Genomic DNA, 24,000 nt, shown 5'->3' with positions numbered 1-24,000 from the left:
CTTTCCTTGGAATGAGGGTTTCAAGTACAGTACTGTACATCGGGTAGATTGAAATCGGTCAATGGCCAAAGCCGGCAGCTCTTTTCAAGCAAAGAACTAGTTACTCACATGTAAACAGCGAGCTGTGGAACAGACATATGATCTTGGGTTTTCTTTGTCTTTGAACCGGAACTTGACTTCACAAAGAGCCTAACAAGTGAACAGTATTGTTAACACGGAAGGCTTAACCACAGAAGCGTCTTTAACCTGGACAAAGTAAACAAGAAGTGGGGAAAAAATTTCTTCAACCCTTTTCCTCGAACGATCAGCACATACTCTGTCCAAACGTCTAGTAACCTCCTCGGGGTGAAAGGGCTGCACGTAACATCCCGCCCTCAAAAGACTGTGACCAAATTCTACCAGCAAATTCAGGATTGATTGCACTGATCAAATCATTGGCATTGATTGGTACATGTAAATGATTGTTATTGACAGATTCCATAATAAATTAACAAATCGAATGTGGTTCAGCTGAGCATTGTCTGAGCTTATCGACAACAACATTCGTCATCACAGTCGTCAAAATGTTGTGGACTCACGAGGCCCAGCTGAGTGAGTTTTTACCACTGTGATGAGGAATATCGTGGTCGATAAGAGTAAACACAACGCTGAACCACATTCGATTTGTTTTTTACCAGAATATTCAATGTCAAAGAAAATGTTTATTTCAGAGCATGACCAAGATCGTGACACAAAAAAAAGAGCAAGCGTGGTTAAAAACGTTCTCGCAATGTGATTGGTTTATTTCCCAAGTGACGCGAGCAGCGTTGTCTAGCGTTGTCTAGACTCTTATTGACATGGCAAATTAGCCAATCAGATTGCAAGATTACATGCAATTGTGGTAAAAGTTTCACTGACTGATGGATGAATTGATTGAAAAATCCAAACAATTTTAAACAGTTATGTACGGTACCTGACATTCTCTATAGACCCACTCTTGAGGTTCTTCCCTCCTTAGCATTTCCAGATATTGAAATACACAAGTTACTATATCATAGATGTGGTCTAAAAGGAATTGAAAAATCAATACAGATGGTTGACTGCACTACGAAAAAAACTTTTTCGTTATCAGTTAGTTCCTTGATTTCTTTCCCTCGTGACTCAGAAAAAAAAAAGCAAGGAAATTTTTTTTTTAGCGGCAATTACGTGTAAGGTATCACATTGTCAATGTGATAACCAATAAAAAAAGTAGCAAGGACAAAACTTTCACTTTTAAAAGAAACCTTGTATGTATTGCACCAAATTAAGCAATGTTCAGCAACCATTACTGATTTGAAGATTTAACTGATTACCTTGGCCTTCCGTGGTAAGTTCCATGTTGCAAATGAAAAACATGAAGCCCTTGGCTCCACCAATTCCTCCAGCCACAAGTTCATTGACCCACCCTGTTGAAGGAACGTGTACAAGAAATAAGGCAACAATTTAACATCATTGTGCAATTTCATGCATCTGTGAGTGACTGAAGCAAGAAAATTAGGTTGTACTGTATCATTAATAATTATTATTTGAATTCATTGTATCAGTCAGATTTGCTTTCTGGAAAGGCTAAAACTCGAAATGATGGCTTCCAAATTTTCCTACCTACAGATGATGAAATTTATTTAAGGTCTTGGTAAAGGTAAATTTGGGCGTCCCGCTCAATGTTTTTGTTTCTGCTTGAATCGGTGGGTTGTGAAGTATATTTTCACGAAAAAAAATCTGAAAAATTAATTGTAAACCGGCTAAAATCACTTTTCTTTGTTTTAGCTCTATTTTATTGGGGTTTATTTTGGCGCCAAAATTACAACTTCTCAGAGCTCCTGTCCCGACGGGTTCTAAGATATCGCTTCCAAATTTCCAGATGTAATAGATGATTGCACTCCTCGTTTGTCTTCAGAGACTGATTTTATGGCACTTTTTCTGCCCAAATTAAGTAAGAGATGAGAGTTTCGACTTTGGTGCGTGACATTTCCTTCAATTCTTAACATATCAAAAATTCCTCAGATGGTATTGGAGTGCATTCATCTCTGACTATGATGCAACGAAGTGCGGTTATTTTCGCAGTAAATTGAAGGGGGAAAAGCTTCTACAGCAGACTCGGTCGTTTGAGGCCTCAAAACTAAAAGGCAATATTAAATACCCAAAAAACAAAACTTCATTCAAATAATTCAATCTATTAGCTTTAATATGATATATGGTTTGACACTATACCAAAAATAAAGCGGCGCTACAATTTCATTTTTCTGCAGACACCTTATTTTCCTTTACTGTGACCTGAAGTGTTAAGGCACTTACCGGGGATACTGTAAATTGAAAATCAACTAAAATTCATTCTTGTAAATCAAATCATATCAAATCGTACATGTAGGTTGGTTTTTGAGGAGATGGGAAAACCGAAGTAACTCACTGGAGAAAAACCACTCAGAGCAGAGAACCAACAAGCTCAAGCCAAATATGATGGCAAATCTGGGAATCGACATCCGGCCACATTGGTGGAATATGAGTGCTCTCACCACTTCACCATCCCTACTCCCTGTTTTTAGATTATTTAAGCAACAGAAGACGTTTTCCATGTTTCCATAGCCTCATCTAAACACGAGGGGGAGTTGGGAGAATTCGAGACAGTTATGCAAACCCGAGACGCAGTAGAGGGTTTGCATAACTATCGAGAATTCTTCCAACTCCTCTGAGTGTTTCGGTGAGGCTTTGGAAACAAAGAAAACGTCCTCTATTGCTTTTATAAAATATTTCTCAAAGACAATTCGACATATGAAGGAAAATGCTGGTTTTTTTACTTCTACATTGAAACAGATTTTCTTGACACACGCTCATATTTCCTACCAGCCAATCAAAATGCGCGTCTGACAACACATGACCAAAATTCGTGTGATGTCACAGCCGTGTTTCCATACTCTCATCTAAAACAGCTACTGACCAATGAGAGTGTACGTAAGTTATCCTAATTATTCTATGAAAAAATTATTTAACGCCCACGTCGCCAGTGGAGGGTAGGTGCCCAGGAAGCCTGGGGGCTGCAACCGCAGTCACATCCCCAAGGCGCTAGAACACCCGACTGGCCTGCCCAACCCGCAACCAAGCCACGAGCCCCCCGCGCCAGGCCCCCCTAAGGCACCCGTCACACTTGAGCCAGATAGCTCAGTGGAATAATAATAATAATAATAATAATAATAACACACAAAAAAAAAAAAAGAGCACAAAAAAAAAAGAAAGAAAAGGGGGGGAGAGGGAGGGAACGCCGAGAACCACTAAACTCTTAAACCGACTCACAACGCCACGCCAACAAACACGCTGCAAGCACATTGGACAACGCATGCACTACGCGGGAATACCGCTGAACCATGTCAGCCCCAGGGCCCCCCCAACCTAAAGAGTGCTGCAAACGCTACAAAAACGCATAACAACGCTAACAAACGCCTGCAAAACGCTACTGACCGGACTAGCTCCCGGTCGTGAACCATGTAACTATAACAAACGCTACAGAACGCACCAAAACGCTGAACAACGCTACCAGACGGCCAAGACACTAACAACCGCCTGCAAAACACTACTGACCAGACTAGCTCCTAGTCGTTAACTATGTTAAATTTTATTTAACTATATTTAACGCCCACGTCGCCAGTGGAGGGTAGGTGCCCAGGAAGCCTGGGGGCTGCAACCGCAGTCACATCCCCAAGGCGCTAGAACACCCGACTGGCCTGCCCAACCCGCAACCAAGCCACGAGCCCCCCGCGCCATGCCGAAGGGATCTCCGGGTAAGAAGAACCCGGAGCAAGGGGGCTCGGGGCAACTAGGCCTAAGCCCCCGATAGCCCAAACCTGAGGCACCCACCCCCGCTGGTAACCAGAGAAATCCACTACCTGTTACGCCACCAACTGGGAGGAAACACGGACAATGGAACTAACTGGAGTTCTGATATAGATCTGGTATGCCTCGCTCGACCAACGCCCCAAGGTTTTGATCAGGTGATCCGGAACACCACGTGCCGCTGCAGTGGTCGCCGCCCCAATCCGGAAACTATGGCCAGAGTAGGCGCCGGAGTACCCAGCCCCATGTAGGGTAGACTGCAAAAAGGATGATAGCTGCTGCCGGGTAAGAGGACGACCATCACTAAACAAGAACAGGGGCCCTGGAGCAGACCCACGCAGAGACAAGTACGTGCCCAACGCTGTTATGGGGCACACAGAGCCCGAGCCACGCCCCAAGTAGATATCACAACCCGCACGGAAGGGGTCTGTTTTGGAACACTTGATACGGACTTTGAAACAACAGGGATTCACCAAGGAGTCCGCTTGCAGGTCGCTAACAGTCATATGGATGTGAGGATCAAAGGCCGAGTTGACCGTGAATTCGCCCGCACGCAAAAACCCAAAAAATGCCAAGCAGCACGCAGCCCACAACATCACATGGTCTCTAGTAGACAGGTCCAAAGAGCACTGAATGACCTTCAGATGATCAACGGTGATAGGTAGGCGCCTGGGTGACACTGGACCTTGAACTCGCTTAATACCCCTTAGCAGACGCTGCAAACGAAGACAGTTGACTAGCGGGTCTGGAAGGCCATGGTCAATGTGAAGGGAGCGCACTGCTGATAGATAGACCTTGATGGAGGAATGGTTCAGGTTGTCGGCCAGGAAGGAAGCAAAGCGCATGAGAGTCTCCTCAGTGGCTGGGGGGATGGAGCCATCCTGGTTTGCACGACCATCCTGGCGGCAAAAGTCTGTAAATCGACGTTGGGCGGATCGGTACACTCGTCGGGTGGAAGGTGCAAGACCTTGGGTAAGTAAGAACCGACACTTCTGAGTCAAGGCATCTGAAGCGCTGCCAGAAGGGAAGCAGGAATAGGAGACGGGGTTGCGTCGGCCTGTGGCTCCAGGCGTCTGAACCGCTGAAATTGGAATCGAGAGAGTGCATCAGCAACTGGATTAGCTTTGCCTCGAACAGATGAAGCTGTAAATGAGAAGGAATGATGGATGGCCAGCATAGTCAAATAACGCAGCAACACCATTAGGTTTTTGTCCCGCGAGGTGCCAGACTTAAGTACAGCCACCACAGACTCGTTGTCACAAAAGAACTCGACCCGCCGAGATACCCACTGACAGCCCCACAGATAGGCTGCCACTACAATTGGGAAGAGCTCCTTGTACGCTATGGATGAGGAACTTTGTGCAGCTGACCAGGCACCAGCAAACCAGTGGGATTTAAAAATAGCTCCATAGCCCAAAGAGCCCGCTGCATCCGATGAGACCTGGAAGTCCGGGAGAGGTGCCCATGTGGGCATGCAGAAAAAACTGAGGCCATCCCAAGTTTGGAACAGTTCCCGCCACCAGGTTAAATCCCGCCGAAATTCCTGGTTAAGCCTAATGGGGTGATCATCACGGCGAAAGGCACAAAGCAAGTCGATCATCCGGCGAAGGAATGTCCTACCCTGTGGGGCGACCTTGCAGGCGTGATGGAGATGGCCAATCAGGGATTCCAGCTCGCGACGTTTACAAAAACGTTTTGCCGACCACTCATCTAACAGTGAAACAATCCTATCTCTCTTGTCAGTCGGAAGGCGAGCCTGAAGGTTTTTGGAGTCAAGTTCAATCCCAAGGATTGTAAGACGAGTCGCGGGTCCCTCCAACTTATCTGGATTAAGGGGAAGGCCAAGTTTTGTACACAGACGAACGCAGGTTTGAAGGTTGTTGTGGCACACAGGGGACGCCGGTGGGCCCAAAGTGAGGAAATCGTCCAAGTAATGACGGAGAAATGTAACCTCATAATTGTGAACCAGGATCCATTCAACCAGGTCTGCAATGGCGGTGAAAATAAATGGTGCTGAACGCAGCCCAAAAGGGAGCACCAAATCCACAAAATATTGCCCACGCCACTTCATGCCAAGAAGGGGGCGATCGTCTGGGTGGATAGCCACATTCCGATATGCACTGGCCACGTCGAACTTGGCCATTAACGTTCCTCGACCCAGAGACATTATGCCATCAATGAAAGCATCCACTGAAACATACTGAACTGTAAACGGGGGCTTAGGGATGCCGTCATTGACGCTTTGCCCCTCTGGGGATGATAGGTCTAAAATGAGACGCCACTTCCCAGGCTGATTAGTTTTGGGGATCACCCCGAAACGACTTATTTGCAATGACGGAAGCGGGGGCACTGGAAAAGGACCTGCCACCCTGCCAGAAGAGACTTCAGCTTGCAAGTAGGAGTCAATCACTGATGGGTGCTCAGCAGAGCTACGCATGTTTGAAGATGCAGATTTGAGGGACACCAAGGATGGGTCAAAGCCTATCCGAAATCCATCCCGTATGCCAGAAGTCACAAATGCCACAGCTGACTTGTTGGGATGGTGGCATAATTCGGCCTGAAATTGATCCAACTGTAATGGTGTGACCTGAGACACCGGAGATAACGGGGCAAAAGAGACAACTGGAACGCTGGGCTTAACTGGAACAGAAACGGGAACTGAGACTGGAACTGAAACTGGAACAGGACAAAACAACTTTGCCAACTGAGGCAATCCATTCGGCTGGCGAGGCAACGCAATCACATCATTCAAACTATGTACAAACACAACACTGGGCGAACCTCGCCCCTCAGTACTGTCCCCTGCTCCCTCCAGGGGAGGGGGAGCGGGAACGGGAACGAAATCCAGCTGAGCGGGGAAAGGGGCAGTTAGCCTTGGTATGCTCTCCCTCGCAATTGCTGCAGTTGTGGCGGAACTTGCACTTCCCAAATAGCCACCGGCATTTCCCTTCATTCCAGGAATGGCAGAATGGTGTGCGTCGGTGGGAGTCTGGGCTGTCTGAGGAAGACTGAGGAAACCCGGAAAGGGAAGACGGCCTTGGTTGCAGTGAGGACGATGCTGGCAAACGCAAATGAAAACTATACAGATCCAAATTCATTTTGGACCAATCCGTAAGGCCCGAGGCAGCGGCATCCCTTCTGAAGGCCAGATCGTATTCAAGCCAAGCCAGACCTGGATATTGGCGGGCTGTTTGAATAATGAGCAGCTTATATCTGGTCAAGTCTAACCAACGCAGGGGGTGAGAGGCACACAGGACCAGCTGGAAAATCGTGAAGGCCTCAGTCCAAGTAAGAATATCCTTGATTTCAACCTGCCTGCGTTTTGCGTTGGACACCAGGAGTTTACCCTCCAGGAAGGTCTGTGGTTCCTGATCCCCAGCTCGGAGATTGACTGTAAGTAGATCCGCCAACTCCACGAACTGGCCCTCGATGATCTTCTTGGCCAATTTTGCCGGGACTGGTGCATGACCAGGACCAACAATGAAAGCCTTCTCAGACGTAGGCACTGATCCAGAGTTACCAAAACTTGGCAGGCTGCCGGATACACTGGGACTCGCGAATGGAGAGGTAATGGGGGCCATGAAGCGGGCCGAGCTTGAGTCAGTGATGGCTGACACAGGAGAAAAGGTAGGAATGAAGGCTGGCAAAGTAAACGTACCTGATGACGAACCAAAAGCCATAGACGAGACATTGACATCACAAGAAACAGCAGTTGATCCAGAGGAGCTAGATGGAGTGACGCCAACAGAAGTGCCAAGGACGGAAGGGGGTAATGGCGAGGGGGCGCTCCCTTGAATTGAAGAGATGATAGTCGGAAGGGTGCTTCCAAGCGCGCGAACAACAGCCTCGGCGATCGAATCGACGGCCAAAGGCGCCACGGGGCCAGAGGGAGCCGTAGAAACCACCATCGGCGCGGGGGACAAGAGAGGTATGTCCTCCGAACGAAGTCCAGCGGACAAGCTATTGTTGGTTGAACGAGGTGGGTTCGGCATGATGTATGATCGAACACCAACCAGCGACGAGCGAGTTAGAGGCGACCACGAAAAAGAAGTGAAAAACGAACCAACAAACACGACAGAGAGCGAGAAAAAACCGCGGGCGATGAAGGACGAAATCCTTTGGCCACGCTAACGGATCGGCGAGCACACTACGGTCCAGGGACGAAAGAGCGACGAGTGAAGGAAAGACAAACCAATAAACACGACAGCCGCCGAAGAAAAAACCCTGGTCGATGACTGACGAAATCCTTAGAATTTATTCCTTTGTTGACCACAACTGGGAACCGCTACACTAAGCCCGCCAAAATAAACGTATCGGAGCACACGATGGTCCGAAGCACGAAAGAGCGATGAGCGAGTAAAGACAAACCAACAGACACGACAGAGGGCGAGGAAACCACGGTCGATGACGGAAGAAATCCTTGTGTTTTCTCTATTGTTGTTTTTCTTTTGTTGACCACAACTGGGAACCGCTACACTAAGCCCGCCAAAGAAACGCCACGCTATCTGAGCGACGAGCCGACTATCGGAACTGGTACAAGAGAAGGTAAGACGAACCACAACACGGCGGTGAAGACGAGATGGAGACGGTCGAAGATCGAAGAACTTCTATTTCAACCTGGACAGCGACCGAGATAGCCAACGAAGCGAGAAGAAGAACGCCGAGAACCACTAAACTCTTAAACCGACTCACAACGCCACGCCAACAAACACGCTGCAAGCACATTGGACAACGCATGCACTACGCGGGAATACCGCTGAACCATGTCAGCCCCAGGGCCCCCCCAACCTAAAGAGTGCTGCAAACGCTACAAAAACGCATAACAACGCTAACAAACGCCTGCAAAACGCTACTGACCGGACTAGCTCCCGGTCGTGAACCATGTAACTATAACAAACGCTACAGAACGCACCAAAACGCTGAACAACGCTACCAGACGGCCAAGACACTAACAACCGCCTGCAAAACACTACTGACCAGACTAGCTCCTAGTCGTTAACTATGTTAAATTTTATTTAACTATATATAATTTACAGACAGCAAATCGTAAAATCAACCACACAGAATGACTTTTTTGGCAATTACCTCTTGTCTTTAGTTCTGAAAGGAGGCTCCCCTTTCCTTCATGACCAAGAAGGTGGGATATGTAGCCACAGGGCTGCAAGAAAGATTTAGAAAAAAAATTCCTACTGAATATAGTGCACAGCCATTGTTCTACTTTCAATATCACAATTCTGTGCAAGGCTGTTGCCTAAGAAAATTGTCCAGGAGCCCTTCGGGCTTCCAACTTTAAAAGTTAGTAGCCCGAGTAATTTTTTCAAGAGCCAAGAATTAAATAATTCCAGCTGGGATCATATTTACAACAAAGTGAGGATGAATCATATAAGGCGCCCGTTCGGGCTACGTGTTCAGAAATTTCAGCTGCGTTAGGCAGCAACCTTGCTATGACTTGATTACAAGAGAATAATAATAATTAGTATTATTCTAAAACAGTGGATAGCGTTGAGCGTGCGCGCTGATTGGCTACTTGAACTCCCGATATCCTTTGCTAATCTTTGCTATTCACCTCCGAGCAGCTCGCGTGGAATTTGTGCCTGAAAAAAATGTTGTTATCTTTGCAAGTAAATGAGTTAAAATCACCTTTGTGTGCTATATTATCTCACTGTTTGAGTATACACTAAAACAACTATTCACCTCAGTGTCGGTAGCTAATGGTGAACTTCCACTTCGGTGAATACCCGGTAGTTGCTTATTATCATTATTGCAAATTCTATGAAGAAAAATTACTGATTAATTACCTTACTTTCGTAGTGTGGTGAAACATCTGGTATTGGAAATGAAATGTTTAGATGTTTAATTTCTTTTATTGGCACCACCACGAATTCTACCTTCAAATGAGACAATCAGAAATATTAAACTAATATCAATAACATTCTGATCCATAAAACTATAGAAATGTTTACTCCACTTGTGTCTAATTGTCTGACTGTATTCTTAGACACAAATTACATTGAATTTGGGAGGAAGAGCAAAAAAGCACTTTATGATTGGCAAGCATCTAATTTGGTGCATTTTTGAATAGACCTGTCAACATGTTGTAATGTTTGATTTGGGAAAGGAGAATTGAGATTTTCCACTGGCTGAGGGAAACGAAATAAGTGGAAAGTGTTTCACCGCTGGGGTCAGGGAAGAGGTCAGGTGACCTAAGGCGGGCAGTTGTTTTTATTGGACTGCCATTTCTGACCTTTTCCCCACCCGCCCACCTAAAGATTTTCACTTGTTTGAACTTGTACATGTACGTTGATTCATGCTTCCATGACCCTTCTAGTTCAAGACCTCTTTCCTCATGCTTGCTTTCAGGTATACGGTTTTACCAACTTGTATATGTTGAGATTACAATAAAGGTCAGGTTGTGGCGGGCAGCTTGGCATACATGTAGCTACCAGTGGTGTGTGAGAAATGTGGTTAAATGCAATTTAGGCTAAGTTAATCTCACGTAAATGCGCCAAATGGTCTTCTTAACAAATGTTATGACCTGCAGGGTGGCCATAGGGACTTGCCTTGCCATGTGGTTATCTGTGAGCTTTAGTCGTCATAATTATTTGCATTTGCTCGCTTTGCTGATCTTTGAGGATCAAGGCTTTGGTCGCTTATTTTGCAAATTTAGTGCCCAGCCCTTCTCAGGATTCATAGGAGTCAGGCCAAGGTATTATCAGGATAGTTAAGTATCTCTACTGAAGTTCCTTCAGTAATGGTGCTCAGGCTTTTAACCAGGATTTTGAAAGTGGGAGTCCAAATTTTGATGATGATTGGACATGTTATTACACCAAATGGCTATTTTGTTGTAATGCCCGCCAGATTTCGCTTGAACAGAGCAGTCAATCAAGCGATTACAATAACATGTAGCCGTGAGATCGTCTTACCGAGTTGGAAGGCGCATGATCTTTGACTCATATCCTCATAAATAATCACCAACGTGCGTATTTATTTATAGCAGCCGGCAAAGTAGCCTGGGGACGACTTGGTAAGTCAATATCACTGAACAGCGGCTTTGCCTGTGAAATCGCTTCGCTCAACTTTGATTCAATTGATCAAAACAGAAAGGAAACTCGCTAAAAAAGTGTTAATATAGAAGAAAAATACGACAGCAACACTAAAACAACTCTTGAGAGCAGAAGCTCGTAAATGGCCGCCCAAAACAGGCCGTCGAAATGGATAAATTTAGAGGAGCTTGATAACAAACATGAAACAGAGGATTACAAATTTACAAAAAAGTGAATTTCAGGTAGGAGTTAATAAGTTGATGTACGAAATTTAACTGCAAAATGAAATAATTACATGTATTTAAAACCAGTGCCAAGATTCATTAAAAAACAATGGATTCCAAGCAGTAAAAGACTCACTGAATTTAACAGACAATTCCTACCTGTACTTGTTCATCTCCATATGGATGAATGGGAAACTCAGGAATTGTTACGCTTTTGTCTTCAGCATCTGAGAAGAGCTTTATGACCAAATTTGTCAGATCATCCAGAGAGTCTAGTAGAGCGAAAAGAAACTGAGATCATCGAAAAAATGTTTTCTCATTTTGGATGCTGGTGAAAGTATATGATTGGATAACATCATTCTGAAAAGCACGACAAATTTGTACCTCTGCCAAGAACCACAAGTGCCATAATATTGGCTGAGTAAAAGGAGCTATGAAATTTCAGGAGCTCATCTCTTGTACTGAGACCTTTCTCCTTTGGCCGGGTTTCAAGGGTTAGTTTGTTGCCTATGGTCACAAAAAAGGAGAAACAAGTCAGAGTGTAAAATAAAGATCTTAAGTGGCAGTATTGCATTACAAGCTCTCAGAATGCTTCCACAAAATTTTGCAAAATAATGTTAATTAATGTCATCAAGGCTGCTGCCTAAGAAAATTGTCCAGGAGCCCTTCGGGCTTCCAACATTAAAAGTTAGTAGCCCGAGTCATTTTTTCAAGAGCCCAGAATTAATTAATTCCAGCTGGAATCATATTTACATGTGAGTGAGGATTACCGGTAATCAAGTAAGGCGCCCGTTCGGGCTACTTGTTTAGAAATTTGGTCACCCGCGCGCAAATAAGGCGCCCCAGGCGAGCGGGCGACCGTTAGGCAGCAACCTTGGTCATAACATACTGACACTATTTTTAAGAGAAAGAAAGATACAATATAATAATTGTCAATATCTTTCATTTTACAGTCTATGAAAAACTGAGACTGGTTGAACTCTTGGACTCCCTCAATAATAATATTATTTTTTAAGCCCATGCAGAGATACTTTCAGCACTCAAAAATAAAATTCGTGCCATGGGGCCATGTAATATCCTCTATTTATTGCATAATTTCAGAAATGCCTAGCCCCTCAGTCCGTAATGCACAACATATAACCACAATTAAGTATCCTTTAATTTGGCAAGACAGTGCAGTGCAACATAATTTCTTGATCATAAACAAGGGCTAAGCTCTAGTTCAAGCCTACATGTACTGTAGCTTCTTGTTTGCCATTACTGCTTAAACACAAAGATGCACCATAACAGGTCAAAGGTCGGGGAGTGGTACTTTAGTGTGTGACTGATGACTGTTAGTGTCTTGGGTTTAAACAGAAGGAGGGGGCAAAGTTGTGCACAATGCTTTTATAGCGCACCTTTGAATTTAAGTTGCCCACATAATTGTGGAGGAGGCTCAAACCATGTACTATCAATAAACTGTACCATTTGGAAGGATTGAATCTACCCAACTGTTTCACGTAACGTAAAGGCATTTTTTTATTGCTGGAAAGTGATAAGCACACTAAGATAAAACCCATTGCAAAGTTTAAAAAAATTATCTGGGGCACATTCATAGCAACCTTAACAATTGGAAAATTTTAAGGTGGCTCTGAATCCCCTCCAGAGAATTTTTTAAAACTTTGCAGAGACTTTCATCTTAACCCGCTAATCACATTTCAGCAATAACAAATGAGAGTCACCTAACTGTAGTTCGTTTTTGAGACATAAGCCCTTATCATGAAAGATAAGGGCATTTTCAGATGATTACATGTATTTTGTTGTCATGGTAATTTATTACATCACATTAATATGTGCATCTTGTTCAGTAAGTAAATTTCATATGGTAGGTGGTTGGCATGGTCATAACATTGCTGTTAAGTGAAACAGAGTTGTTGCGTTAATCCTTCTAATAAGACATCCCCTCCAAATTGTTGAAACCGGTTTGAGGCACCTTAAAAACCCTTTCATTTCCTCATTTCAGAGGTACAGTACAATGTACTGTACCACTCAAAGGTAAGTTGACAATCACTCATAAGTCTTGAAGCCCCCACTCAAGACTTCGTTGTAGGAATTTGAAAACCTCAATTATTCATTACAAATAAAATTATATTTTTCTCATGGACCAAGGATGGCATACTATATAACCTTGATGTAACAGTCATTATTTTCTACTGGTACATGTACATATGTACCAACAGCTAAAATTAATATTATTAAGTGTGACTGATTATTGTTTGACTAGTAGTCTATAAGATTTTTACATTTTCCTGGTCTCCTTCTTCTTGATTCTCAATCCTTCAAATTTTCTACTATCTCAAAACTCAAATGTCTTGGCCTACCAGACGTGAGAATAAAGTTTGAACTTTGAACTTTGAGTGATACTGTACATAGACATATCCATGACTTAGTTACCCAAGTTTTGTTAATTATTATTATATTGTGATACAATGCACTTCACCTGTTCCAAATCTACTATATGGATGTGAAGGATCAACTGTAGACTTGTCAAGTTGATTCAGTCTCCAGGAGTCATTTAACACATTCTTTAAATGTTCTGTTTGAAATGGAAAAAGAATAGACAAAAAAGGAACATAATAGAGTGGTAAAGTGATGACGTCACAAAAACTAAATTTATGAAATTATGGGATTTACTGAGATATTCTGAAAGTACATGATCAAGAATGGCCGCTTGCCAAAAATCAGCATATGGTTGCAATATGGGGGTAAGATATTAGCCCTTCCATGCTTCAGTAAGTCCATACAAATCCTTGTAATTTTGTCTTGGTTCTAAACCGTTTAGAACAAAGACAAAATTATAAGGATTTGTATGGGGTCACTGTAGCATGAAAGGGCCAATATCTCATCCCCAAACTGCAATAAGCTGCTAATTTTTGGCAAATGGCCATTCTTCATCATGTAGTTTCTGAAGATCTTAATGAATCCCATAATTTCCTAATTTTAAATATTTGTGACGTCACACTTTACCACTCTATAGAAGTTTTCACTTTAACTGGGACTGTACCTCTTCTGTTGTTTTTATGGTACAAGTGAGTGTATAATAAATATTGTTATGACAGAATAATTATTAATAATTTCAGATAGATAGATAGATAGATAGATAGATAGATAGATGCTTTACTAATAACACATAGCAGCCAGAAGGCTGAATTGCATATTAATTAAATACAAAATAAATAAAAAATATCAAAATATAAAATAACGTATCTAGAAATTTATTATATAAATAGTTATCATGGTGAAATTTGATAAAATACAAAAAACTAATTCATCAAAGGTTCTTGTGTATCTTAAGTGTACCTGGTGGCTTTATGTAATGGTGGGAGTAAAGAATGCAGTCTGTGAATCTTACCATTAACAATGTCATTGAAAAGGGCATTACATAAGTTACGATGATGTTCATTTATTAACGAGACTAAATCCATGTGAGTAAGTGCTTCGGTGTAATTAAGACTGGGACACATAATTGCTAACGCCCTCTTCTGTATAGTTCCAGTTCATGTGTTTAATACGTACTTTAGTAGCGAATATCAATAATAGAAAAAAGGCACGGCATAGTCCAATACAGATCTTACACATGTACATGTAAATGGAATGGTATGGTATTAGCTTACTAAAATAATTTAATGTAGCTGTCAATGACATTCACAAGTTTTCTATAGAACAAAATATGAAATTAAATCCTAAAAAGTGCAAAGAAATGAAATTAACTTCGCGCAAAACATTTGATAATTTTACTATAAGACCAATTGTCCTAGGAAACAACACAGTTGAAGGTGTAACAACTTATAAATAATTACTCGGTATTATTATCAGTAATGATTTAAAGTGGAGCGAGAATATTGATTACATATATCAAAAAAAGCTTTGAAGCGTAGACCTGTATTCCCTAAGGATTCTTTAAAAAGTTGATGTTAATACAGATGGAATTCAAAGTTTACCTGACAACAATAAGACCTACACCGTACATGTATATTAGAATATGGCGTGCAAGTCTGGCACAATATTCCTGAATTTCTTAATATTACCAACCTTTGCAGCCTGAAAGAAAGACGACTCAGCTCTGCTGTAAATATGTTTGGAAGATGTCTCAAAATGATCACCCCATTAACTTCCTCATACCGAAAACAGCAACTAGTGGTCATAGTTACAACCTGCGGTCCGGCTACAACAATAGAAATATTGTTTACGCGTATAGGAGAGTTGTTGCCGGACTCAGCGTTCAGGTTCCTTTATTTCATTTGCTAGTAAATATGTAGATCTATAAATGTAAATAGTTAAGATATTTTTATTGTTTTTATAGTAGTAGTAGGTTTAATTATTTATTGATTGTAAAATTTTTAGCCCTTCAATTCAGTTAATTCTGCAATGTGGCAAATAAATGGTATTTATTTATTTATTTATTTATTTATTTATTTATTTTAGTGTAGAACAGCCTCAGATCTTCATGGGCTACGTTCGCCCTTTTTAATAGAACCAAAAAATACTGTATACACTAGCCTTTTTGATGCTTTCTGTATTACTTCATTATTTTATATGTTCGTTCCATGATAAGTCACTTGAGAAGGTTACACCTACTAACTTTGCACTTGTTACTACCTCTAGATCTTTTCCAGCAACTTAAACTGGTTTAAATACTTATTTCATTCTTGCAAATGAAATAATTTCTGAGTTGTTTACATTTGTCTGGATTTAAATGGACTCTATTGTTCTGTGACCACTCAGCTACTTTATCAGCACTAAGATGTGCACCACTGATTTCACCTTAGCTTTTGCGACAACCTCTGATACTGTCGTATCAGGCGGCAAATACTTCCAGTCACAGGTGTCGCTGAGTACTACACGTAGGTCGTTGATCATTTTTACTGGCCTAATAATACACATCGAGAAATTTCTCCTGAATATGATTGGCTATGAGAAAAGCAGTTTTAGGTAGTTAACAACTGTAACAGTAAAGAGAAACATTAATTCAGTGCAAAAAGAGAAAACAAACCAAGCATTTTGAAAGGTCAATGATTAAGGAAATAGGTAATTATGATAAGTTATTACTTTTCATATAGTCACATGGTTTTCTTGTACAATTTGTAAACTACAATTATAATATTGCACTTGCACTACGGGCTTGTGCAATCTACCCATGCTTATTCTATTCTAAATTGTACTCAAAACCATCTGATTTCCTATACTATAACTTACTATAAAGGCTAACCTGATTCTACAGCATTAACTTCCCTGTCAGTGGCATCTGAATTAAACAATGGACAAAGGAAGAACTGTGCAAACCTACCATTCCAAGAAAAAATGTAAAATCAGAATAATAATTTATTATTTTAAACTAGTTATAGCTGTCGCTAAAGTGCCAACGAGCCAAGCTTGCGTGATCTGGCGCCTGGCGGCTGCAAACATCACGCAGCGTACTCGTGCGGCACTCTCATTGGTTATCGCTAAGGTCAACATTTCATCGCTTTGGTCTACATTACAGCTTTTGGTCTACATTACACTCAAATTTGAAGCGCTTTTGAGATTTCGTCCGCCTAAAAATCTTCTCGCGGCTCTATAAGCTGCCGCCTCGCCAGGCCTTCTGTCTTCAGAAGGCCTGACTCGTTGGCAATTATTAATATAATTTGCAGTCTGTAGGAAGAGGATACAGCTGTACAATAATGATAATGATAATGATAATCATAATCATAATCATAATTACAGAAAATTCCAAAATCAAGATGACACTTAATAAATACACGTAAGTGCAAATACATGTATTGGACATGATTGTTGTACTAACAGTTACAGTAACTGTAGTTTAAGGCTGTTCTGATTTAACAATTATTGGACAAGGTTGAGCAAAATATCATGATTTGTCAGTGGCGAGCAGATCAGTTATTTTGCCAAAGCCAATGGCAATAATTGAGTTCATTATTCTTTTTCATTATAATTATGGCTTGTGTTTGTAGCCGATATAACGCACGCTCTTATTGGCTAATTGTGACTGAATTCTAGGGCATTATTCTCCTGTAAATGCCCACGGGCCGATTACAGGCTTGCAAAAACAAAGCAAAAGGTTATTAAAAAACCATATAATAAACTACTTACTAACCGAGCTAGCTCGAGCCGTACTGGGGAATATTGGCCCTCGGTTGTTTTTGTACGGACCTGTATGATCTCAGGCCAATATTCCCCAGTACGGCCCTCACACTCGGTTAGTAAGAAGTTAAGAATTCGATGACTGAGTCTGAGTTTGTTTCCACAATTTCCAACGATTAAATCTCTTTCTGAAAGCTCAGGAATTAAGCAAACTGCCATTTTCACACAAGAGCGTAGTTTCATTTGATTCAAAATGTTCAAACTAGTTCACTTTTGATTTTTCCTTAGGCTTTGTTTTAGACTATGATAATGAATAATAAATAAATATAATAATAATTCTTATTAGAGAAGGAAAATTCCAAATTTAACTGGTTTGAAAAACTTTAAACCGTGCACTAAAACCACAACCCTTAACATACATACAAAAATTAATTTAATTAATGTTTATATCCTTGATAATTAATAATAATTATGATTAAACCTTGTTTGCTAAGAATATCACAGTCAAACAACTTTTTTTAACTTTAAAGTCTTATGAAAACAGCATATCTTTTGAGGCAGCTGTTTTATTTCCTTGATAATGATTATAAGCTGGGGTTTTAGCAAGATTTGAAGTCGATGTCTAGTTTTAGTTACAAGTACACCCTGTACATGTACATTAACTGACTGTTGATATTGTCAAAATGAAATTTAATCTTAGGTTTGAAAGAATCTGTATTTAATTACTGCAGTTTAGGGGAAAAAGCACAAGATGAATTCTCTGAAAGAAGTAGCCAATGCTTTTCATCGGCTGTCGGTACTTATTGAAACCACCTTTAAGTTATAAGTAATCCAATCAGAATGCTACAGCTGTAGGAATGGCATATCCAAGATTTTGCCAAATAGAGCAAAAGAAAATTAATTATTATTTTTAATAACTAAAATCTGGCTATACAGTACATATAATTATGACTATGATGTCATTACATGTACATTGTATTTATAGCAAAAAAGGAAGTGCAAACATTTTTTTCCACATGTACGTATAGGTGTTGTAGCTTGTAAAACAAATTTATTTCTAAATTTCTTACCGATCCAAGGCTTCATGCAAACACTCATGTTTGATGTCAAAGAAAAAGTTGGTGTGTTCACTCCCAGTAAAGGCATTAGATGACCCACCATTCTCACTCAAAAACTACAGGCATAAGAAAAGAACCAAATGACTGAGAAATTATTTAAAAGTTACATGTAATTTCCTTCACAAGAAAAAATTCAAAAAGTATGAGTTCTTGTAATTTAAGAAAATTAATTCTACAAAACTAATATACATGTAATTCTTTCTTGGTTCAAAGAGATGCCAAAGATCACTTTCCTTGCATGGTGTTTCACTACATAGAACATGCTCATAGGAATATAATTTGAGCAGAAATGACAAGTGGCCATGCTATTATCTCCAGAAATACAGATTGATGATGAGATGAGTGTTTCCTATGATAAAGTCTGTCATGAGGTGTCATGATCTAGACATGGATGAAGAAGTTTAAATTAGACTACATGTAAGTTTAAAGGCCCAGGTTCACGCTACAGGCATTGTGGTGCCGTGGAACAATTTTCATATAACATGACAATCCTGTCAAAGGTGAAATTCATCCAATCAGATCACTATGGTAAGTAATGCAAATTCCCATTAATAACAAAAACACACATTCGAAAAACCTGCTGTTTGAAAGTGGGCCTTTAAAATTACCTTGGGCAGACAAGGAACCTCCACGACATTACCTGTGTGAACGAATTCTCAGATGGATACTGCAAAATAAAATGAGATGATTTATATAAATTATATATTAATTAAATTTATATTTATAATCATCGTTTGCGCAGATTTTTGGTTGCAAAATTAAAGACTTTTCCCAGACTTTTTCCAGACCCAAGTTTAGTATATATAGTTTGTCCCATGATGCACTGTGAACTTACAGTAACCACGATGCAATGCTGGTTTAAGAGAGGTTTGAGACTTCTCGGTCTGCAATTGAATGTTTTCGCAAAAGACGAAATTTTAAATAAGATTTGATTACCTGAAAAAATTCGCTTAGCAATAAAGCACTTGTTTCAGTTTTCAAAACAAAAAATTCTCCAGACTTTTTACCATTGTTCCACAATGCCTGTATCTTTATTTTCCAGACTTTTTCTAGGTCTGGAAAACTGGTTTGCCAATTTCCAGTCAGGACTTTTTCAAGAATTCAAGACTCTGTATGTATGATACAAGTACCATCCTTCTTGAAGGCGGTGATGAATGTGGAGAATGTTCTGTGACAGCGTGACTATGTCACGCCAATGAACTGAACTTGTGACATTTATTTTGATTTGTTGCTAAGTTATCGAATTATTTTAATCCCTCAAATTTCGAGTCATGCGATAAAAATCGTTTCTGGAACACGTACACTGTATGCAACAGTAAAATCAACCAATTGTTTTTTCTTGAGTGAATTCGGGACAATAAATGTGGTTATTTTGTGTTACTTAAGTTGTGAGTCTTCAGTGTCACTGGGAGTTTGGCCAACTAGGAAATTCCCCACATGAAAATAAAAGCAATATAATCATGGCAAATAAAATTTAACTGGCAAGAAATACTGTTAAAATTCCTTAAATGGAGAAAATTAATCAATACCTTTTGAGTGCCCAGAAACAACATGTGTTCACAGAAATGTGCCAGGCCTGGCAGCTCATCTGGATCACTCAAATTACCTAAAAGACGCACAGCAGAGAAAACAAGATTATCAACAAGAATGTCTTACACATGTACTGTAGTATGTTCAAATAAATAAATGTATCAACGTCAAAACGTCTTGTCAAGACCTTTAACCTTAAGTAATGCCCCTAAGAAGCTAACCACTGACAAATCAAATTGCTTGGCATTTAAAGACAGAGTGTTTAGCTGTAGACCCACATACAGTAAGTGGCACTCTTAAATTTCTTGCCAAGCTACTTGAAGATCAGGATGTATATTAATTAAATATTGTTGCAAAGATTTTTGAAGATTTTTCTAAACGACACAATGTTATTTCCTTTGCACTTCCTTTTTGAGGAATAATTTTCATGTATTGCTTAGTTGTAAAAGGAAAATTTGTTTACACGCTGCTACAAATACTTCAACCTACAAACTGCAGGCAGTGTAGGACTTTCATTACCTAATGCTCCCATAATAATAATTATTGATGACGTTATTTTGAATTAAAATAGCTGTAACATGGTTAAGAACCCCATCTGGCAGAAGGTGACCAGTTAATGTATACAGAGCATTGCAGAGTTAAATTCAGGATCACCACATACAAATCCAGTTGCTGTAATGTTGAGAGTTTTATTTATGTCTTACTTTTGAGATCGGGCCCTTCCATTTTTCATCCACTCTCCCCCTTTGGATGATGTTTCCTGTGAGAAAATGGGCCATTCAATTTAACACATGCACCCCCCATTGAGAGTGCCTCTAAGATTTTAGCCCCTTAGGATGAGGAGGGTCAAAGTGCCGACATACCCCCCATACCCCAACCTTCCTTGCAAAAAGGTGAAAGATTAGAAACCGACTGGGTTATCCTCTCAGCTATTACCCTACTTACCCCATCCACCTGGATTTCCAAGCCCCTCAATAGGAGAGGGGTGGTGGACACAATTAATGGAATGGCCCGATGCTATTAAGTGGTCTGAGAGCATTTACCTATTCTTTGACCTTGCAATAGAAAACAGGTCTACCGTTCCCTTAGTTATCCATGGAGATCAAATTCAGCTGATTTTTGCGACGATTATTGCGTCAGCACTTCAATTTTCTTTTTCTTAGGTGTTAAAAGTTATTGTTCATGGCCTCATCCATAGCGGGGTAGGGAGGGTGGCAAGGAAAGCCTATTCAACATTCTTTTGCTGTTTTACCATTAAACCTTTCTCTTGCGGTTTATGAAAGATGACAAGACCATACTTATTTTCCTGTCAGACAAACTCACGCCAAATACAGAGCTCTCAAGTCCCATGCATTGAGCGAGAGTCTCACGTATGTCAATGCAATCTCACGCTCTCACGCCGACACAAGCATGTCTCACATATTGGTGGCACTTTTCTCGTAGCTAACTCTACCTTTTAAGGTTTCAGAAGTGGTCAGTGTAAAACGCAGACTGCAGAGCGGGGGTAAAATGCAGACTGAGGATAAAATGCAGACTGCAGACTGCAGACCAGGGGTAAAATGCAGACTGCGGGTTAAATAAAATAATAATGAAAAAAGAGTTATAAGAGTGTTAGTAGCCGTTTGTACTTTCACACTGAAACCCCAACACAGCTCCCATCGCTTTGGTTGCCCCACCGCATGTTATAAATCCAGATTTTCATCGAACTCTGTAAGAATTGAAGCTGTTTGAATCCTTGTTGTTGTTGGAAAAAGGATAGTTTCGTTAAGTGAGTTGCTTTTGGGCAAAGAAGTCACCACCCCTTAATTCTACTGTCCATTTTGCTGCACTGAACAAAGTAACCGAGTAATTACCCAATAACTCAATTTATTTTGACACGCATGGCTACAATATAAATACCAATTAACAAAGACAGAGATAACACGGATTTTGCAACAATTTAACGTTTCAATTCAGTCGGCTTAAGCCAGTATGACTGAGGTGCAAAAATTTCTTATTAGGATCCTTTCATTCGCTTTTGTGTACGTTATGTTTATCCTTTAGTTCACAAGTTCGTTTGTTTTGCATCTGGAAGATGTTATTTTCAATTATAACCTCTCCCTAGGGGTTATCACGCATAGCTTAACCAATGAAATTCCCACGTCCTAATTGCTCGGAATACATGAAAATTAATTAATTCTTTGTGCATTTCGTTGCACCGAAAAAAGACAACCGAGATTATTCAGGTATTCGGAGTAATAATTGTCGGTTTTTTGATCGATATCCCTCGATGTACCGGTGTGTCAAATAATTTTGAACATTTCAATGCATCTGGAAGTGCAAAAGCAAAGCACAGATGATTTCAACGCGTACGATCGCATTTTCCATGGACTCTTAAAGGCCCACCTTCAACCAACAGGCTTTGCGTGCCGTAAAACAATTTTCACACATGAAAATCCAGCCAAAGCTAAAATTTATCCAATCAGATCGCTCTGATAAGCAATGCGAATTTCCATAACAAAAACAAACGGTCGAAAAGCCTGTCGGTTGAAGGTGGGCCTTTAAGAGCAGTCCCCAAAAGGTGCAGCGACCTGCAGTGATGATAATGTGAGTTGTTGACAAATGTAAAACAGGATTGTCTTTCAAACAATCTTTATTCTATCCTTATGACTCGTTTTTTATTCTTAATATTTATTTTACCCTCAGTTTGCATTTTACCCCTGGTCTGCAGTCTGCATTTTACTGTACCCTCAGTCTGCATTTTACCCCCGGTCTGCAGTCTGCAGTCTGCAGTCTGCGTTTTACACTGACTGGTTCCAGAAGTGCTCATGAATTGCCAATTTGTTACTTCAATGGCACTGAACTTCGGTCAATGTTCAATCTGTTCCTGTGGCAGTGCGGCCAATTTTCCTGTTCCTTCAGGACTTTCACCCATTAATATAATATGAATTATAGGTCGATATGTTAGCTCAGGATGACCATAAGAACATGGCAAGCAGCATGAAAAAACCAAACTGGCGTACCCGACGACGCATTTCCAGCGATCTGAGAAGTGCAAATTTCAAAAATTCTTCGGGCGACCATGCCCCCAGACCCCCTTAGAATTGCTCGCCGCCTCCGCCACAAGAAACACAGGACAGTACACTGGCGCCTTTAATTTGGCGCAATCTCCAGCAAGCATCTCACTCTTTCGAAACTTTAAGATTTGAGATTTGAGAGCCCTGCAAATAATTAACCTTACCTATATGTACATCCATAGCAGCTGCTGCTTTGTCAGTACTGGGGTCGCATATTACCAATACCTTCATATTATTTTTCAGTTGTAAACCACGATATTGCCGGTCATCGCGGGGCGATTTGGCAATTTCGTTGTAAATTTTCTCAACTCCCTCCATCCTCGGCAGTTCAAGTCCAACCAGCTCAAAACGATTTCACCGTAACTGATCGCGGACAAGGGCCGATCACGCGAGTAAGAATGGCAAGCCAAAACGGTGACGAAGCAGTGAAGATTTTTAAGACAATTTGGTAAAGAAGGTAACATTCAGTGATATTTTGTCCTGATTCTTCAGAGCTGTTGTGAAACAACCCGAATATGTCGATTATAACACCCAGGTGACGCCACCCTCACCAAAAAATAATAGAGTTTTGAATCGCATTGACCGGTTCCACCACCTACGTATACCGCCATAATGATCGAACTCGACCAAAAGTGACAGCAAGAGTATGGGTACCAAGTAAAGCAGTTCGCGCCAACTTTTTCACAACATGGCGGTGTAGAGATCATTATTTTTGATAATATGTGAGATTTTAAGTCCATTTTCTTGCTTTGCTTGGACGCTTTTATCTATTTAAACAAGAAAAAAGAAAGCATGGCTCACGGTAACGTGGACGAGTATGTATTTAGTGAAGGGACCACTGCAGGCGGAGACAGCGACGAAGAAATCGAAGTCACAGCTGCAGAAGTTCTTGCTCAACTTGAGGAGGTACGAAGGAGTATCATAATTAATATATCCGAGTCTATTGAACCCCTCGGACTTCTTAGTTTTCTGGGTATTCAATTTTATGTCAACGTAAGGCTTACCTTCCTGAGCACGTAAAGATAAAAATTGTAGATTCGCAGCGGGGCGAAAGCACCCAAAGGCT

General features: G+C 40.9%; 2 protein-coding genes across 2 annotated transcripts in view; one reads left to right on the top strand and one right to left on the bottom strand.

The window, feature by feature from the left end:
• LOC138006904 (insulin-degrading enzyme-like) overlaps positions 1-23,252 on the bottom strand; it is a 56,290-nt gene extending 33,038 nt beyond the window's left edge. Inside the window, exons 1-13 of the mRNA XM_068853532.1 lie at positions 23,099-23,252; positions 19,878-19,954; positions 18,989-19,015; positions 18,301-18,404; positions 16,359-16,432; positions 13,590-13,685; positions 11,495-11,617; positions 11,270-11,382; positions 9,642-9,731; positions 8,929-9,001; positions 1,332-1,424; positions 953-1,044; positions 109-189 (exon numbers count right to left, since the gene is read on the bottom strand). Coding sequence (XP_068709633.1) covers positions 109-189; positions 953-1,044; positions 1,332-1,424; positions 8,929-9,001; positions 9,642-9,731; positions 11,270-11,382; positions 11,495-11,617; positions 13,590-13,685; positions 16,359-16,432; positions 18,301-18,404; positions 18,989-19,015; positions 19,878-19,954; positions 23,099-23,252 — 1,197 coding nt within the window. The remainder of the gene's footprint in view (positions 1-108; positions 190-952; positions 1,045-1,331; positions 1,425-8,928; positions 9,002-9,641; positions 9,732-11,269; positions 11,383-11,494; positions 11,618-13,589; positions 13,686-16,358; positions 16,433-18,300; positions 18,405-18,988; positions 19,016-19,877; positions 19,955-23,098) is intronic.
• A 3-nt stretch (positions 23,253-23,255) lies between these two features.
• The window catches only part of LOC138006906 (DNA replication complex GINS protein SLD5-like), a 9,768-nt gene continuing 9,023 nt past the window's right edge, over positions 23,256-24,000 (top strand). The window contains exons 1-2 of the mRNA XM_068853533.1: positions 23,256-23,391; positions 23,715-23,840. Of these exons, the coding sequence (XP_068709634.1) occupies positions 23,727-23,840 (114 nt within the window). The 5' untranslated portion in view covers positions 23,256-23,391; positions 23,715-23,726. The remainder of the gene's footprint in view (positions 23,392-23,714; positions 23,841-24,000) is intronic.

Source organism: Montipora foliosa, chromosome 6, assembly GCF_036669935.1.
Source record: "Montipora foliosa isolate CH-2021 chromosome 6, ASM3666993v2, whole genome shotgun sequence".
Classification (NCBI taxonomy): domain Eukaryota; kingdom Metazoa; phylum Cnidaria; class Anthozoa; order Scleractinia; family Acroporidae; genus Montipora; species Montipora foliosa.
The sequence above is the reverse complement of the archived record's forward strand: the minus strand, read 5'-3'. Positions and strand labels throughout refer to the sequence as shown.